Source organism: Nicotiana tabacum, chromosome 23 (genome assembly GCF_000715075.1).
Source record: "Nicotiana tabacum cultivar K326 chromosome 23, ASM71507v2, whole genome shotgun sequence".
In the NCBI taxonomy this organism is placed as follows: Eukaryota; Viridiplantae; Streptophyta; class Magnoliopsida; order Solanales; family Solanaceae; genus Nicotiana; species Nicotiana tabacum.
The window spans coordinates 22,319,411-22,339,535 of record NC_134102.1 but is presented as its reverse complement, the minus strand read 5'-3'; the positions used below and the strand labels follow the sequence as shown (position 1 = coordinate 22,339,535).

General features: G+C 35.8%; 2 protein-coding genes and 1 long non-coding RNA gene across 3 annotated transcripts; 1 reads left to right on the top strand and 2 right to left on the bottom strand.

Annotated features, from left to right (window-relative positions):
* Positions 1-1,232: 1,232 nt before the first annotated feature.
* On the bottom strand, positions 1,233-2,835 carry LOC107814414 (large ribosomal subunit protein P1-like). Its single transcript, XM_016639828.2, has 3 exons — positions 2,698-2,835; positions 1,900-2,121; positions 1,233-1,399 (listed from the first exon to the last, which is right to left on the bottom strand). Exons 1-3 carry the CDS (start codon positions 2,767-2,769, stop codon positions 1,346-1,348), a joined length of 348 nt encoding a protein of 115 aa, XP_016495314.1. The 5' UTR covers positions 2,770-2,835; the 3' UTR covers positions 1,233-1,345.
* A 2,870-nt stretch (positions 2,836-5,705) lies between these two features.
* LOC107814413 (uncharacterized) lies at positions 5,706-8,680 on the top strand. Its single transcript, XR_012706093.1, has 4 exons — positions 5,706-5,900; positions 6,031-7,178; positions 7,312-7,385; positions 8,526-8,680. It is a non-coding gene; the product is annotated as an uncharacterized LOC107814413 (long non-coding RNA).
* A 903-nt stretch (positions 8,681-9,583) lies between these two features.
* On the bottom strand, positions 9,584-10,602 carry LOC142177068 (F-box/kelch-repeat protein At3g23880-like). Its single transcript, XM_075245529.1, has 2 exons — positions 10,147-10,602; positions 9,584-10,087 (listed from the first exon to the last, which is right to left on the bottom strand). The coding sequence occupies exons 1-2, from the start codon at positions 10,600-10,602 to the stop codon at positions 9,584-9,586; spliced, it is 960 nt and encodes a 319-aa protein (XP_075101630.1).
* Positions 10,603-20,125: the final 9,523 nt, after the last annotated feature.

Sequence of the window (20,125 nt, the reverse complement as noted above, 5' to 3'; positions counted from 1 at the left end):
AAATGCTTTGAAAGACTAAACCGACGCGACAGCTATCACATGCGTCATGATCGAGCCCGAAGAGGACGTCAGGTTATAATCCGATAGAGCCGTTAAAAAATCATATCGTTTATCACCATATTCTTTCTGAAAAACGAGGGGACTATCTGTATACGGTCAAAATAGATTTCGGCCTTCGCACGTCCGATCGAGTTCGAATGATGGTCGATCGAACTGAGACTCCAAAGATGGAACAAATAAGCCTCGAACCCGAGGGGCCGATCCATGTCGAGTTGGACATCGTTTTCGAGCTCTAGTCCAAATCGAACTATGACGCAGAGTAAAGCTATCATGTTTATGATCCAAAGACCAATCAACATTGACCCCGAATCAATTCTAGAGCTCGAGTCAGAATCGAGCTCGAGCCAAGATCGAGATCTCGAGTCAGAATCGAGCTCGAACCAAGATCGAAGGCTCAAGGCAAGATCGAGCTCACAGACAAAAGCCGTTGCAATCCCACTAGCGAGAATCTTGGCAGAAATCGTGGAAAAGCTGATTTATCATGGGTCTCCCACTGAGTATTTTTTATTATGCTTAGAGCAAGGTCCTTCTATTATAAAGGGCATGGTTATCATTTATGAAGGGCAAGTTTTCTCGGGCTTACATTGTAATAAAAATGTTATATTCCTCCACAGTAAAGAATCGTTCTTTCAGATTTCTTAAATTGATTCTATTTGTTGAGTCCTAAGATTTATTGTTCCTTACAATTTGTATTAAGTTAGGCCACATATCCTTGGAACCACGTATAAATTCAACTCTATCCATTTTTCGGGTAAACATTTCTATTTTTGGACCTAGTGCAATAAATGATATTCTCAATTTCTTTTCTAGTGCAATATACATAATAAAAATTGAAGCAAGCTGATTTTTTGGGAGGTTGGAACACACACCACAAATTGAATATATAGTGTGAGTCTTTTACAACGCAACATTTAAACCGCCACAAAAAGAATTATTTTGTGGGGCTAGCACAAACGTCACAAAACAAATCTATAGTAGGATTTTTTACGACCCTATAAATAAATCGTCACAATTTAGAGTTTTTTTTGTAAGTGTTAGAATGCAAATTTTGGTATTAATGTACCTGCCGTTTTTCCTAACATGCTTAACCAAAATATCGTCATTCTTAATCTCAGTAGTAGAAAATGTTTAAAATCTAGATGAAACATGTATAAAAATTCTGGGAGCGTGAATAGCCAGTCTCAATAATAATAAAGTAGTCCTCCAAATATTAAAAACTTAAAATTATACTGCAATAATTCTAATAAAGGGCCAACAAGCTGAGGATCGCCACATCCTGCAAGCTCTAGTCAAACAAGCTGAACATCAACTCATCATCACTCTCTTCTTTTACTTCTTCCTGCAACGAGAGAAAACAATAAATGAGCTTTTGCAGCTTAGTTAATAAAGAGGGGAGGAGAGGGGTGGGGGAAAATAGTATTCCATTCCATAGCATGCACGACCTGACACCGGTTGGGGAGAAGGAAAAGCTATCAGACATTAATCCACAAAGCGGCTTGGCCGAAAGGTCAGGAAGGAAGAGAGAACGACTATACTTTCTGGTCACCATTCACTTACATATAGACTAACATGGCTCGAAATCTTTTTTAGTTATGTACTACATCGTTAATCTACCGCTAATTTACTTGTATCTAACAGAATATTTTCGTAATCTGTCGCTAATCCATCGCTAAATAAGATTAGCGATAATTTTTTCTATTTAGCTACATAATTTGTTCATCGCTAATTCCTGTTTTCTTAGTATTGATTTAATTTAGACAGAATACATATACATGTACAACTTTAGACGGAAGAACTAGTAATGGGTCATGAAATATTAGTGGAAGATTGAATGTATACCTTCTTCTTGTCATTGGCGGAAGGTGCAGCGGCGGCATCGTGATCAGTAGTAGGAGCGGGAGCAGCGGCTACAGCGGTGGTAGAAGCAACGGTTCCGCCGACGCCGACGTTCATGACAAGTTCATCTACGTTCATCTTCTGACAAAGTTTTGCAAAAAGGCTCGGCCAGTATGATTCCACCTTCAAATTTGCTGCTTTTATGAGTGTGCCAATTTTCTCGGCCTATACAAAAAGTACATCAATTTTAGTACTTCAACTTTTGAACAAATAACAACCTCTCCGTCTGAAACAAGTTGAGATTATCTATATAAGTTTTAAGTCATATAAAACAAAAATAAAAAATACTAGAAGTTATCTATATTCTTTAGAGACATATGAATCTTTGGTAGTACAGGTTCGAGCCCTGAATGTATCCACTAATGCTTGTATTAGATTAGCCTGTCTATATCACAACTCTTGGGTGCGGCTCTTCTCCGGACCCTGCGTAAACGCGAGATCCTTGTGTACTGGACTACCCTTATGAATCTTTGATAGGAACAAAAAACTTAGAGATATTGAATATGAAATAACATAACTAAAACAAAATCTCAATTAACTAGTATTGTCCATATAAATCTTATTATTCTAATGTACAATATGTTTTGCTATGTCTACAAGAACAACATTAAACAAGAAAATTATGAGACAAAGTAAAGCGTTCTTTTTTTTTTTTTGGGTTTAAGAAAGCAAGTTACAACTAAACAAAAAACAAAAGTAAAAAGACAAACAATTATGAGAGAAAGGAAAAGATTGTGTTACAGTGATAGGAATGCCATCATCATGAAGGATCAAACAAGCGTAAGTACAAGCAAGTTCACCAGTGGAAGACATATTTCAACTGATTTTTTTCTTCTATATTTCAAGAATAATATTGCAGAGAAACCCTAATTGAGTAGTCGGATCTTTTGAGGGAATTTCGAGGGTGTGAAAGAATTTTGTGGGGGTATTTATATAAGTTTTCTTGATGTAATTTACATACTCCTATTTCAATTTGGTTAAGAGGCCGACCAAAAATATATTTACTGAAAGGAAAAAAAAGGGGAGATATACTATTTCCATATATGTTGAGGAATTCATTTATTTTTTATTCATTTTTGGAAAAAAGAAGGATTTCAGAATGATTAAAATCTTAAAATATTGTTTAGAAGTAATTGCACTTTTTGATTTAGTAGTTATTGGAAATTTTCCATTTTGATCCTTGATATAGTTTGCTAAGCATATATACCCTTGAAGTGATTAAAATGTATAAATGTTTTCCCTTTACATAGGAAATATGTTATATTTAGACTATTTTTAGAATTATATTACCATCAAACGTGAAATTATAATAGTATAATTTAATAACACATGAATAATCAAATGACTTAACAATAAATATATTCATTAAACTTGTGAAGATTTACAAGCAGAAGGATACATGATTAGGTCAAATACGATCAGAATCAGAAACTATCAGTATTTTAGGGACTGAAAGTGTGAATTTCCTATAGTTTATTATATTATTGGTTTGCTTCAGGAATACTTTTACTACTAGCAGTGTACTGATTACAACTATATTATTACTCCAACCATCATCAACATTTGTATTTATTGTTTTAGCTTAAATATATTAAAAACTTAATTTAAACATAAATAAAACCCTATATATGGAAAAACTAGGTTGTACTAAATTTGGAACGTTGGAAGCTTTTCTTGCCTATAGAATTGGCACAAATTAAATTTATTAGAAAATTAATATACTAGTCCTAGTAAGTACTGCTTGTTATTTTATTTTTTTCTGTTTAAGTTTAAAACCCTAGATGTAGTTGAGGACTTTCGAGTCTTGGTTAAAGTTTTATTACATGGTCAATGCATGTTCTTGATCTGCATTATAGATATATGATTTATTAGTTGGTAATACTATTATTTTATTTTATTTACTTGTTTGATAAAAAGAACCTATGGCCGAAAGACATTTATAATGATGAAAAGACACATACAAATGATGACTCCTTGAACAAAATAAATATGTTATTACCTCCCCCTGAGCAATGTGTGGGTACACAAAATACAAAGCTTGTCATGTGGAATCTTTAACAAATAGTTAAAAAAAGAATTTATTTTGATTGAACAGTCAAGCTTGAGGTTGCTCTAGTCGTAAGCACCCTCCACTTCCAATTAAGAGGTTGTGAGTTTGAGTCACCTCAAGAGCAAGGTGGGGAGTTCTTGGAGGGAGGGAACCGATGGTCTATTGGAAACAGCCTCTCTACCCTAGGGTAGGGGTAAGGTCTGCGTACACACCACCCTCTCCAGACCCCACTAGTAGAATTATACTGGATTGTTGTTGTTTTTTTTTATACTGTAGGGCATGGGCATATCTCATTAAAAGATTCATGGACTGGTACTCGTTTTTAGTCAATACTATACTCTCAATCATGACCACTAATATAATGCCCTTTAGATAAAAGGGCCAAAACTGCCCCCTTAAGTACCCTTTGTCCATCTATTGAGCTAAAAATGCCCTCTTTGTTTTCTTTTGGCCCAAAAATATCCTAAAATAGCCAATAAATCAAGATGATATCAAGGTGATATCAAGGTGATTTTAAAGCAAAGGAATTCTATAAGAGGTCAAGAGTGAAGGTTAGTTTTGCAATTAGCAATCAAGGCGCATTTGGCCATTCTTGTAATAGCTTTAGGTAGCTACTATAAATAGCTAATTTTAGGGTTTAGTTTCATAAGTTAGATTTTGATGAATAAGTGTGTTACTCCTTTTGAAGAGCGTGTAAGTAAAATCCCTTTATCTTTTTAGTGAACCCAATTTGGATCTTTTTTGGTTATGGATCCATTTATGAGTTCTTTCTCATCTCTTTGGATTGATTATCCATTCTTTCTTTTAATTTCTATTTTTCCCTTGTCTAATTCTTGTGTTATCCCCTTTATTTCTTCTAGTTTCTTTTATTTTACTTGCTTCCACGTATTTGAATTCGTATAATCATAATAGTCATATACAAAAGAAGGCAAGAAAATAAGATGTAGCACTACAGTAATAGCATTATTAGTATAACCATATTTGAATAAAATTTTAGCCATAGTGTTGGCTTCTCTGAACACTTCTCTGAAGATTTGAAAGCTTGTCAAATCTTTTAGCAACTAAATAAGCTAGAGGAGTGATTATTTTGCTTTGGAAGAAAAAGAGCATCTCAAATAAGGTCCTCACTCAGCTCTTAGTTTGTTTAGGAATAGCTCCACCAGACATTAAAAAAATTAAGGATATATAAGCTTTACAGGAAAGAAACTAGCCGACAGTGCAGGAGGCATAATGTTTAAAGCATGACTCAGAATAAATTGCTACATGTTGTTGCATGTTGTTTGCTTTACCTGCACACTCCATCGCATTATTCAAAGTTAGTTCGTTATGAGCCTTTTATTACTTTACATAGTAATAAAAATTCAAAATATGCAGTAGTAGTCTAAGTTTTAAGCAGAAGCCAAAGAATGTAAACCAAACAAATAATGAAAGACGAAGAGCAACAGACACAACCAAGTTTTCACCATCCCAATTTTCCGATGCCGTAACGGCACCTAATCTTTAAGACTAGGTAAGTCTAACAACATGCGAAAATAACATTTAAAGTCTCAAAATTCAACAACTAATACAAAGAAAAAAACTCCTTCTCTCACTATATATATATATATATATATATATATATATATATATATATATATATATATATATATATAGCAGCCCAAAACTCGGCTAAATACAAGTCACAAACTCTATGAAGTGATACTGAACATCTTTATACATCAGAGTCCAAAATCGTCTCCGACTTAGAACCCTAAACCTTGTCCAACTCCTCTTGCCCTGGCGATGAAGCCCTAGAAAGGTAGCTATAGCCTACAATTGGTCAAAATCTTTGCATCTTTCGAGATAAACAAGCCCCATCGGAGCTCATTAACGTTGTAAACGATATCGAGATGAGGTATTTTACCCTTTCTCTTCTCTCACCTGTCGATTTGCTTATCCCACTAACATAGATCGGTTATGTTTCTTTGTTTCCTATCAAGATCTAACTTTTGAGAGCTAATGTGGTGCGCATTGAAACCTAGCAGTGGCTGATGGTGTCTACCTGAAGAGCTTCGGTTGAAGCTTCAAGAGTTTTGTGTTTTTCCAGAATACCAAAATTGTAAAAGGTCCATCTCTTCCTAGTTCAATTTTTTTATTACTCAAACTTAAACTTGGGTAAGAATATTTTGTGTTTATTTTTTTCATTTCTTTCTATGTTCTAAGTAGTTTACATATCCTATTGCTCGTGAAACAGTGTCGGTAAATATTTTTTTTGTACATAATGTTTATGCTTCTTCATTTCTTTCTATGTTTTAATTAGTTTGCAAATTTTATTGTGGTATCTTAAGTTTCATTGCGAAGCTAGAAATGTATTCTATTTGCTATCGAATTCGAATCTTTGTTTCCAAGGGTGAGATTTGATTGGGGCAAACAATGCATTGTTGGTAGAAAGCATATCACCTAAGAAGTTGACTCAAGAATTTATTTTATTTTAGGTTTCAGATTTTCATAGGATGATGACAAGAGGGCAACAAGATCAACTTTTCTTCGTTGTTGATCTTTACAAACATAACCTGTATCCTCAAATAGTAGATACAAGGATTATAAATCCGTAGCCACTGAACTAGTTATTTTATGAACTAATTTTCTGCAAGTAATACAAGAGTCATTGCTTCATGTTCTGATTTAGCGTTGAAGTATAACCAGATCAAGTGTTTTTGGAACTTGAATTGCTTCCACATAGGACAGTAACACCAAACAGCTAAATTGTATTAGGTGAAATAGTGCTTTGCCTTCTAATTATGTGTTCCTCAATATGATTTTGGGGCAAAATATTTTTTTGTTTTTTTCGAAACATAAATTTTATTGTTATTTGTTACATTTGTTATGCCACAAGCTATAGCTAAATTTTTTTAAACTATGCAAAGCAATAAGTCTTTCTAGTTAATGCCATAGCCTCTTTATTTTAACAAATGCTTAGAAATTTTTTTCCCTGTGAAGGTTAGATAGGTGTGCTCCAACTCTAGAGATATGAAAATGTTGAACTTCCAGCACCATCCACATTAACATGTAAATTTTGCTCTGGTAAGAGATGTCGTTGATCCAGAAAATCGCCAATCACAAACAGATTAACCAACAGATTCTACTTGACAAGTTTCATATTGAAGAATAGATAAATATGAAATTCTCATAGGTGAGTATAACAATTTGATTGAGCAAAATGAATATTAGTAACTTTAAACCCATAGGTTGCTGGCTAATGTTTCTATGTTCTTATCAAATAGTAGAAGTAGTTTGAATTAGATGATATCTTCTTCTAAAAACAGAATCATTCAGGACGTATGCAATTCATTGATTCGCTTATGGTGCACTTGAAGACTTTGACCTTGCTGTAAAAAAGGTAAGGCAGGCTAATCGTTCCTTCTAGAGTTTGCTCATAACTGTGTTAATTCCTCCTTCAGTTGAAAGTAAGATGTGATGATACACGAATAAGTCCTTGAACTAGTTATGTATTATTTCCTTAAAGATGTCATTTGTATTGAAAATACTACCTCTAAAGTAAATTGTAGTTGCCTTGTCACTCGAAAATGGAAGTGTGTTGAGAAATTGATCATAGTTTAAAATGTCAATGTACAGAGGGAATAGTCTAATAGCTGGTGCAAAGTGTCTAAGCAAAGTCCATCCCAAAAGTCATTTTATATTACTTAATAGTTTAAATTAAGTAAGGTTATTTTGGTATATATAATATTTTGCAAAGGATATTTTTGTTAGGAAGAAAAGTCAAAACTGCTTCTGCTTCTGTAGAGAAGCTACTTTTTTCTGCTTTTTCAAAACTGCCTTCTAGCCAAAAGCACTTGTTTTTCAAAAACAAGCTTGGCCAAACACCTCAAATTTTTGAAAAAAAAGCACTTCTGGCATGGTGAGAAACTTGGCCAAAAAGGCTACTAGTCCTCTGTTCACGGTATCAGTTATCAATTGTTGTCCTACATTGTTTGACTAAGATGTGCAAGCCAGATATAATGCTCGAGAAGTAGGCTTTGGAACTACCAACTATACTTATGGTCATGTGGTAGATACATTAGTGGTTGTTGACTAATCTTTCTATTGTTAAGTTGAGATTAATGAAGTATCAAATATATGTTTAATGAAACTAGGATTAATGATATTTTCAAATAAATTTACTACTTTGAGACTTGTATTTCTTTACAAATTCTCGTTGTATATGACTTTTGAGAATTCCTTTTTGTCTAGACTTTTTGTTGCTTATGAAGGGTGTACCCTTTGATCTCAGCTATCACCACAAAAAGAATATGCATAAGTAGAGTTTAGATCATGAGCATCGTTTGACAATTATGAATTTCTGAATTTTGTGCGCCTGGATCAAACTATTTTGTATAACTTTGCTTAGTCATGTTGTCTCTTTGCTTTCTTAATTGTGTTTGGCAATCTTTATTGTGGTCACCCCTTTTACAGTTTACTATCATCATTAAATTATGACATTGTCACACTGATTTTTTGTGTTTTTTTCCCTTAATGACAGGGACAAGGCTCTTAAACAAATCATAAATATGGCACCGACCGAGGAGTTTGAAGGCACTTAATTTTTTTTGGTCATATGTATATGTGTTTATTGACAATGACAATGATGTATTTCGTAGTGTATATTTGATTGACTTATTATTAGTAATAAATAAGTATTCGGCTTGAGAAATATTGTTGGTGTTTATTGGATGGATGCATTTAATATTTGTAGGCAATTGATAAACAAATACCTGTATATTAATTTCAGAAAACTAGGTCACCACTAGAAACCTATTTGAAATTTGGCCATTGTACTTATTGGAAGAATACGTATTGGTGGCGACTAAATTTTGTCACAAAAACAATTTGTATTTGTGGCAACTACAGTCGCCACAAATCCTCAAGCTAGTGGGGCGATGAGAGTTGCCACCGAAGGTACAATTGCTTTGTGGCGAGAATAGTCGCCACTACAAGTTACTGTTTAGTGGCGACCTCCCTAAATTCTTTTTGTAGACTCTTCTGCTGTGGTGAATTTGTTCAGCTTTTGTGGTGGCTGTTGTCGCTACTAAATATAGATTTTGTGGTGACTGGAAGGAGTCGTTACAAACGGTTGCACCGGCAGCAACCATAAGGTCGCTGCTAAAAACATTTAGCAGCGATGTCTAGCTTTTGGTAGCGAGTTTGGTCGCCACAATAGGTCCGAATTCTACAATCTCTTTCAACTTAAACCTCCAACTTAGGGACTATGTGTTCCATTCCACTCCGAAACTCACCCGAAACCAAATTCAAATACCTCCGGCAATTTACATAACCATAATACAACATAGATGGGGCAATAAATAGGGAATCAGGGTTAAAATACTCAAAACGACCGGTCGGATCGTTATAGTAAACCACTAACCATAATTTGGCGAAACAAGACTTTCAATGTACACACAGTGGCGGAGCCACATGGACCCAAGGGGTGTCCGACACCCCTTCGTCAGAAAATTACACTGTATAGTTCGGTAATTTTTAAAAAAATATGTATATATACTATATAATGATACCCTTTGACTTCTTGGTGAGTTTATTTCATTATATTTTGACTCCCCTTAATGAAAATCTTGGCTCTACCACTGTGTACACACTAATTTGATCGTACGTAAGACCAACCTGAATTATAGGATAGTACTTGAAACTGTCATGTGTTGAATTATACATCATTAAACCTGTACCAGTTTTCACTAAAATTTTATTATCCTGGACTGTGAAAATTGGTAAAAGAACATAACCGACAGGGACTGAAGCCACCTTAGTCCAAGATTCGACAACTCCATACTCCTTCATTATCCACACATCTAGTCGGGGCCGTTCATCACGGACAATGTTCCTATGGAATGCACATAGGTTACGTCCCAAATTCCTAAGATACCAGTGAAGATGCTCAAACTTTTCCTCAAAGTTGGGCAATGCTACATTTCCATATGTCTCATCTACGAGGTTTAACGAGAAAATAAACTTGTTGCCACTCCAATGAAGTCTTCCATTTACAAATTTACCAGACAATCCGCCTACTGTGGCACTTGGGATCTCTAAATTCTTTTGCCACCATGAATTTCTTCTTAAACTGTAAACGTTAACCTCATGATTCAAAATACCACCATATTGCTATCTTCTTTATTTATCGCAATTACTACAACTCTGTAATCATCTTGACGCTCATTATAACCAAAACCATAATATGATAAACATGCACGCATATCCCTCGATAAAAGGGGCAATTCTTTCAACTCTCTTGTAGATGGATTCCATATAAATATATTCCGAAACTCATTACTGGAAACACAAAACAACCCATCACATGAATCCAAAAACATTAAAGGACGATATGACGACTCTTTACTATCAAAACCATCAAGCTCAAAAGGGATACTAATGGGAGATTCTTCTTCATAAATAATTGTGTTAAGAGAGCAAGTGTGAAGAATTTTCTTAGTATTAGAATTGGTATAAAGAAGACTAAATTCTTGGTTCTTGGCTGAAAGTTTTAGATGGGTTTTGACGAATTGGGGACTAGAGATAAGAGGAAGCCAAGATTTTGAAACACACCTCATCTTCAGCAATGTTTTAACAGGTAGCCTTAGGAGTATTTCATATATTAATTCTGGAGGTAGTGATTCTGAATCTTCATGGGACAAGAAAGGCTAGCAATTGATGATGTTGTTATCACTAAGTGCTCGGAGAAATCCATTAGTTAACGGCCCCTCCGAAATCTTGATAAGTTATGCTATTTTGTATTTTGATGATTTGCCAAACAATCTTGCGGAACCGGATAGGAACCCGTTGTGATAAGTTCCTTTGGACTTAATATGATATGTTACTTCATGTTTTGATAATGGTCAAATGTTCTCGAGGACCAGATATGATCAGTTCTCTTGGCCGTCGTACAATCAACTCTACAACTATAAAAGTTGTTGCACTGTACCGACTTGTAGCAGTACAACAACACAACTGTAGCTTGCTAACGCCAAACTAAAATACCCTATCTCTTCTCACATGCTCGTTCATATATAAAAAACATGATACAAGATTTAGGTTAACACTTGCAAATGTAAAAATCATATTCTCTCAAGTGCTAGTCGCCACAGTCTTCAAGGCTCTCTCAAGAATAAAGCTGCTGCAACCTCAAAGACCAGATCCATAGATTGAATATATCTTAAGTCCTTAGGTTTGTTGAATCTTTGTCTTTTTGTTCTTCACTTGTAATCCTACACTACTTTCAAAAGATGTCTTTGTAGGATAGATTTCAACTATTGTTGGTTTGATTTCTTGACTAGAGTTAGTAAAGATTTATTTTTTTGCAATAGAGTTATTGCAAAGGACTTACAATAAAGTTATTGTAAGGGGTGAGGAATTAAGAGTTTAATTCCTAGATTGCAATAGGTTGTAATCTGATATTTGCTCAGTTTAGTAGAGTTGAAATCCTATTAGGATAGGTCATAGGTTTTAATCTCTGGAGCAATGAGTTTTTCATGTAAATATCGTGTGTCCTTTACTTTCTACTTATTTACTATGGGAACAGATAGAGAACCTGGTTCCCTATACTGTTTGGTTTTACTTTCCGATTATTTACTACGGGAACAAATAGAGAACTTGGTTCCCTATACTGTTTGATGGACTCCTAGTTTCTATCAATTGGTATCAGAGCAGGTTCTTTATAAAAGACTAACACCTAAAAAGGATCGTCATCATGGCTACTCCACCAAACATCGAGAAAGGACAATCAACCACAAGACCTCCAAGATTCAATGAAAAGTATTATGGATAGTGGAAAACTAGAATGCATGACTTTATTATGGCTGAGGAATCCGAGCTTTGGGATCTGATTTGTGATGGTCCCTTTGTCCCTATGAAAACTATTCCAAAAACTAGGAAAGAATACAATGATGCTGACTGAAAATCTATTGAGAAGAACATCAAGGCGAATAAGATTCTTGTTTGTGGTATTGTACCAGAAAAGTATAATCGTATCTCGACATGTATCTGCCAAGGATACCTGGGAAGCTCTTCAAACTGCTCACGAGGGAACTACTCAAGCAAAACAGTCCAAAATAGACATGCTTACCACTGGGTATGATCTCTATAAGATGAATGATGATGAGTCCATTCAAGAGAGGCATACCCGTTTCACTTCCATAATCAATGAGCTTCATTCACGTGGTGAAATTATTCCAACCAACAAGTTTCTTTGAAAGATACTCAGTGCTCTACTAGATTCTTGGGAAAGCAAGGTTAATGCCATCGCTGAAGCCAAAGACCTGCATAAACTAACTATTGTCAAACTTATTGGAAATCTGAAAACGTATGAGATGAAAAGAAAGAAGGATATTAAGATGAAAAGAAAGAAGGATATTGAAAGAACAGAGCCTAAGAAAGAGAAGAACCTGGTTCTCAAAGCTGTCCACAGTGACTTAAGTAGTGATGAATTTGACATGACGTATCTCTCTCGAGGTTTTCAAAAGATGGTTCGTAGAAATGGTGGGATCCCAAAGAAAGGAAGTCCCAACAAGAATTTCAAAGGAAATGATTGCTCTCATAAGTGGTTAAAGTGTGGACACTTCATTAAATATTGCATTCTTCATAAGCAACATCATTATAAAACCAATACTGATAAGGCGTCTAAGAGGAACTAGGTCCTTAACAGGAAGTTCAAAAAAAGAGATGATGTTGATAACATGGTGAAGCAAGCTCTGGCTTCCTGGGGAGATTCCTTCAGTGAATCTGAAGGTGAGGATGACCAAGTAGATACACTTATGATGGTTGTTGACAATGAATCTTCAGAATATGAGTCAATCTTTGCACTCATGGCTAAATCTGGTGTTGATGAGACCAAAGAGGAAGATGAGGTAAGTGTTTTTTGATGCTCAAAGAAATTTGAAAACTCACTCTAAGTAAAAAATAATGTCCTTAGAAAATGTGTTGATTGATGCCTATCATAGCCTTATTAATGAGAAAAATACTCTAATTAAAGAAATTGGTCACATAAAATAAGAGAGGGATGATATGGTAGTTTCTATTGTAGACTTGAAGGAACATGTGGAAGAAGTAAATAGAGAAAATACCTTGTTAAAAAAATAAATAAAAAAAAGGATGGACACCCATAAAAGAAAAAAAGTATCTAGTGAGGCTCAACTTGAGCTTGAGAGTGAGCTTAAGAAAGTTAAAACAAGTCTTGCTGCTGAGCTTGAAAAGAATAGAGAACTTTAAGAGGATTTGAAAAAGGTTAAAAATGATCTTGATAAATCATTTAAATGGACCTGGTCCTCTGATGTAATAACATCTATGTACAAGAGTAATGGTGGAAATAAGCATGGAATTAGGTTCCAAAAGGCTAAAACCTCCTATAATCCCCATAGCAAGTATATAACTGTGGCTAATAATTGGTTGTGTACTCACTGTGGTCAAACTGGTCATTACAAGGACTCCTTTATAGCTAAAATTCAGTCTCTACAGGAAAAAAATATTTTTTTTTATAAAGAAGCCTATTGTTGAGGAACCTGGTTCTCTGAGAAGAAAATATGTATTACCTTCATGGGCAAAAATAAGTTTGATCCGCCTATTCTATCATTATAAGGGACCCAAGTTAGCTTGGGTTTCTAGGTCTAATAAGTGGTTTTGTGTGCATGTTGGAGTGAGAGGAAGTAGTCAAAATGGTATAGGGAAAGTGGCTGCTCGAAACATATGACTGTAAGAATAGATGATTTTCTCTCACTCAAGGCCTTCCAAGGTGGGAGTTTGTCCTTTAGAAATGGTAAGAAGGGCTATATTCTTGGTGTTGGCAAAATTAGCAAAACACTCTCCCATGCAATTGAAAATATGTACTGTGTGAATGGCTTGAAATATAGCCTGTTGAGTGTGTCTCAAATCCGTGACAAGGGAAATAAAAGTGAAGTTCTTGTCCAAATCTTGCACTATCACCAATCTCAAAATTGGTGAAGTTGTGTTGATAGACAAAAGGTTCAAGAACATCTATGTTGCGGACGTTGGTTCACTGAATGGTGGTGATCTAACATGACTAAGTGCCATTGATGATGATATTGAGTATGGCATAGACGACTGAGGCATACGAGTTTTTCTTTGCTGAACAAGTTGATTATGAAGGACCTGATTCATGGGTTGAAGTAGTCAACACTGCCTGCTAGTTGATTAACAGGTGCATGATCAGGTCCCTACTCGAGAAGACTCCCTATGAACTGCTCAATGGGAGAAAATCCAAGATGACTTACTTGATAACCTTTGGATGCAAATGTTTCGTTATCAACAATGGTAAGAAGGTTTTGGGAAAATTTGATGCAAAAAGTAATGAGAGAATTTTTCTTGGTTACTCCTCTCAAAGAGAGGCATACAAAGTCTACAATAAAAGAAAGTAGTTTGTAGAAAAAAATGTACATGTGATCTTTGACGAATCCTATAAATCAAGTGGCAAAGGGTCACATAACAAGGAAGATGAAGATGGAGAATTTATAAAAGTACCTAGTGAAGCTATAGATATTGCAAATGGAAAGATTAATTTGATGAGTCAAGTTAAGCAGAGCGATGAAGAAGATGCAAGAGAATCTCCAGAAGGCACAGAGGAACTCGGTCCCTCTATTACCTTAATTGAAGATGAACATAGGGCTGCTGATGTTGTATCAGGTACCCTGATACTGGATAAAGAAGTAAAAATCATACTTCTGTTGATGTAAATGATGGATCGAAATGGAGGAACCTGGTCCTGCAAATCCTAAAGTTCAAGTATCAAACTGGAAGCACAAGAGCTCACATCCCCTTCAAAATGTAATCACTCCCTTAGACTCTGGTATTCAAACTATATCTAAGGCAAGGAACATGTTTTCTTCTCAGTCTTCTTGTCTCAAATTGAGCCTAGAAACATCAAGGAAGCATTGAAAGATGTTGACTGGATAGTTGCTATGCAAGAAGAACTCCATCAGTTTGAAAGAAATAAAGTATGACACCTGGTCCCTAGGCCTTAAGACAGAATAATGATTAGAACCAGGTGGGTGTTCTAAAACAAGCTTGATGAATTTGAAAACACAACAAAAAATAAAGCAAACCTCAAAGGGCAATATGATAAGTCAATAGAAGTACATCAAGGAGCTGCTGAAAAGATTTGATATAGAGAATGCTAACACTATTGATACACCTATTGCAACTTCTACTCGATTAGACATGGACGAACATTATTCTCCTGTCAACGAAACTATGTATAAGGGAATCATTAGATCTCTTATGTACATGACTGCTAGCAGACATGATATTATTTTTAGGGTTGGGTTGTGTGCTAGGTTCCAATCAAGTCCAAAATAATCTCACTTGAAGGCTGGCAAAAGAATTTTGAGGTATCTCAAGAGAACGCAGGACCTGGTCCTCTTCTATCCTTCAAGAGATAATTTTGACTTAGTTCGATATGCTTATGCTGATTATGCTGGATATCTGGTGGATATAATAGTACATTTGGAACAGAACATTTTCTTGGGTCATGCTTGATCTCATGGGGTACAAAAAAATAAAATTTTATGACTATTTCTATTGTTGAAGCTGAGTATGTGGTTGCTGATTTTTGTTGTGCTCAACTGCTATGGATCAAGCAACAACTTGAGAATTTTGGTGTATTTTCTAATTTTGTGCCATTATTAATTTGTGATAATACAAGTGCTCTTAATATGTAAAATAATCTACTGCAACACAAAAAGGATAAAGCACATTGATGTGAGACACCATTTCCTGAGGGACAATATTGAAAAGGGTCTAATTTGTATGACATTCTACAAGACGGAGGACCAGGTAGCAGATATATTCACCAAGGCGAAATCGTCTGGAGTTGGGCTTGATCAAGCTCAACTAAGGACCAATTCCCTCGATGATTAGCTATGTTAAGAAGGAAAGGAAAAATGCTAAAAAGTATTTCTTGGAGACATCTAAGTCAAATCTGTATTGTTACAAGTATACACACATGGTAGTTTTAGGACAAAATAAATAAGAGTGACATTGCACTTCTAGAAGGTTTTGCTCAGATTTTCAAAACCGTCAAGGAAACTAGTTCCTATGACACAGGTTAGTAGTCTCTTCAATATGTATATACTTTTTAAATTGCTTGAGTACCATGCCATTAATTAATCCCCACCTCTATCCTAACTTTTGAAGTCCAAAAGTTACACCTCTTTTGAACCGACCTGTTTTCCTAAAATCATTTTTGTCTCTTCATTCACTCAAACTGAGAAAACTAGAAAGCTTCTCTTTATGTCTCTTCGAAGACTCCTCTTTATTGTACCTTCTAAACCAAAATCAACCATGTATTAAGAAGAATATCTCTCTCCAAATGTGCCAGAAGTGAATCCAACATACATTTTTAGAAGCCTTGAAGAATGGAGGAAGTGGTGAAGGAACTCAGGTGGAATTGGTGAATGTGCTGAAAAGGGAGAAACTGAATGAGGGATCTGGTCCCTTAAGTCCTTCTCAGGATGTTAATTCTGATGATGATTGTAACGACCCAATTGGTCGTTTTGAGCTCTAGCATGTCGTTCAACGGTTTGAGACCTTGAGTAGCTTTACTTCATATATTATGACTTATACAGGTAGTTGGATTAGATTTTTGAAAAGATCTGAGTTGGTTTGGAAGAATAATTCTCAATTCAGAAGCTTTAAGTTGGAAGAGTTGACCAGTATTTGACTTTTGAGTAAACGACCTCGGATCGGAGTTTTGACGGTTTCGTTAGATCCGAATGATGATTTTGGAATTAGACGTATGTCTGGATTTTTATTTGGCGGTCTGTAGGTTGATTTGATACTTTTTGGCAATAGTTGAAAGATTGAAGGTTTAAAAGGTTGAAAGGTTTGACCGAGAGTTAAATTTGTTGATACCGGATGTGGATTGTGGTTCCGAGAATAGGTCTGTTGTGTTATTTGGGACTTGCGTACAAAAATTGAGGTTATTCCAGGTTGATTTGGTATTGTTCGGCATGAGTTTTAGAAGTTTAAAAATTCATTAGTTCATTAGGCTTGAATTGATGTGAGATTCATGGTTTTGATGTTTTTTGATGTAATTTAAGGCATGAGTAGGTTTGCGTTATATTTTAGGACTGGTTTGTGTAATTGTACAGGGTCCCGGGGGCCTCGGGTATTCTTCGAATGTGTTTGGGTTGTATCGCGCTCTTATTTGATATTTTAACGTCGTTTCTTTGGGCATAAAGGGTATCATATTAATCAAACAGAATTTTATTTGTGATTGGATTAAACCATTAAATCCTTATCATAATTATGGAACCATAGCAACAAGAATCGTTGAATTCTGAGGTCGTATGACAGAGTTATGTCTATTTCCGTGTCGCAAAAGATTGCTGGTTTTTGGTGCAGACTTTGTTCTTCACGAACGCAAGGGAGGTCCCGCGAATACGAAGAAGCAAATTTGGTTGACCGTTCAATGCAAAAAATTTCTCTTCGCGAATGCGATGGTATCCCGCGAAGGCAAAGAACAAAAATTACATGGGCAGGGTTTTAAATGGGGAAACCGAGCATTTTAGTATTTTGAGCACATCTTGAGTTCTAGAGCTCAGTTTGAGGTGATTATTGCATCGTCGTTCTCATCTTAACAAGGGTTTAAATATATGACCTTTATATAGATATTTTACCATGTTTATTTCCGTTGGTTGTTATTTTTATCCGTATTTGGATTGTAGAAATTGGGGTTTTGAGCCCCAAAGTTGAGAAATTGTAAATCCTTGATTTGATAGTCCATGCATGGACGAAATTGGCTGATTTTATGTATATACACTATATGAGTTACGGGTAATATTTATTTTAGAAAATTTTCGGAATTCGGGCACACGTGCTCGGGTTGACTTTGTTGACTTTTTGTGCGGAGATGAAAATTTATTTCTAATTGTTAAATTACAAGTTTTGAGTATAATTTGATTTGTTTGCACGTTCTTTGGCTAGTTTTGGATTGTTTGTAATTGATTTGATGTGTTAGAGAGGCGTTGGAGCCGGTTATTGGATTTTGGAGCGAGGTAAGTCTCATGTCTAACCTTGTGAGGGGGAATTTATCCCATAGGTGTTGTATTTGCTATGTGATACATGTTGTGGAGGCTACACACATATGAGGTGACGAGTTTCCATGTGTATGATAGAATTAATTATTAGGTACGGGTAGACTTAGACTCATGCCATGTTTTAAATGTAATAGTTGCGTTACCATTTTCTGTGTAATTGCTTTAGTTTATGCTCTTGTATGAGACTAGACTTGTTTAAAGTATCAGACGTACGAATTGTGATATATGTTAGCTACTGGAGTGGCAATATAGATTACATTTCCTTTAACGTATTTCTTCCATATTGTACGTAATTGTCCGAAAGTTTCTTGAATCTAACAACTCTCACATATTCGTGAGTGGGGCCAGCGACCTGTTAAGTCTTCTCTATTTTCTGGGGATCAGGTCGCACGCTTCAGCGATATATATTGAGATGCATCCACGGATCAGGTCGTACGACCTCGTCAGTGTATGTAAATGACTATGGATCGGGCCGAACGACCTCAGCATAATTCGTGCATAACATCGCTAGGAGTCCGAATATCCACGTGTAACAACCTGACTTGTCATTTTGGGAATTAGCGTTCCGTTCGGTGGCTTAAAGTCTTGAGCAGCTTTGAAATGTGTATTATGACTTGCGAGGGTGGTCAAGTTTGATTTTCGGAGTGAAATGAGACACTTAGTCTCTTAATTAAAAACTTAAGTTGGACATGTCGACCGGATATTGACTTATGTGTAAACAACCTCGGAATTGAATTCTGATGATTCCAATAGCTTCGTATGGTAATTTTGGACTTAGGAGCGTGTACGCAAAATCATTTGGAGGTCTATAGTGAAATTAGGCTTGAAATGGCAAAAGTCAAATTTTTGAAAAGTTTGACCGGGGGGTTGACTTTTTGATATCAGGGTCGAAATCCGATTCTAAAAATTAAAATACCTCCGTTATGTCATTTATGACTTATTTGCAAAATTTGAGGTCAACCATACATGATTTGATAGGTTTCTGCGTTGTTTGTAGAAATTAAAATTTCAAAGTTCATTAGGCTTGAATTGGGGTGTGATTTGTGTGTTTGATGTTATTTGGTGTGATTTGAGGCTTCGACTAAGTTCGTATGATATTTTACGACTTGGTGGTATATTTGGTTGAGGTCCCGGGGGCCTCGAGTGAGTTTTAGATAGTTAACAGATCAATTCTTGGACTTGGAATTTTGCTGGAATTTTCTGATGTCTGTATCTGGTTTCCTTATACGCGATCGCATGAACTTGTCTGCGATCGCATAGGCTTAACTGGATAGTGGAGGTTTTGTTCTATGCGATCGCATGGGTATATCCGCGATCGCGTAGGGTTGATTGGGGGTTGTTGAGTTTTGTTCTATGCGATCGCGTAGCTTTGGGATTTTGTGATTTGCGAACACGTGGCTAAGGCCGCGTTTGCGTAGAGGAAATGGAGCAGAAGTGGAGGTCACACGTTAGTGCTTCGCGATTGCATGGACGAGTCCGCGATCACGTAGGTCTGTGAAGTTGTGCATCGCGATCGCGTGGTCAGGTCCGCGATCGCGTAAAGTTAAAACTGGTTAGGGGCAAACTGTACTTCGCGATCGCGTGAGATTTTCCGCGATCATGTAGAGCAAACGACTGGGCAGAGAGTTTAAGTTATGAAAACTATTTTTACCGATTTGGAGCTCGGATAAAGGCGATATTTGGGAGATTTTAAGAGAAAATAATGGAGTAAGTGTTCTTAACTCAATATTGGTTAAATTACCCGAATCTATGGTTGTTTATAACATTTAATGGGTGAATTAATTTGGAAAATTTAGAAAACCCTCTTGGTGAAATTTGAAGATTTGAGGGTCGAGTTGAGGTCAGATTTTGGTAAAATTGGTATGGTTAGACTCGTGGTTGAATGGACTTTCGGATTTTATAACTTTTGGCCGGTTCTGAGACGTCGATTTGTGAGCCAAATTTCGGATTTTGTTAGAAAATTAGTAATTTCTTATGGAATTAATTTCAATAAATTTTATTGACTGAATCGAATTATTTGTGGCTAGAT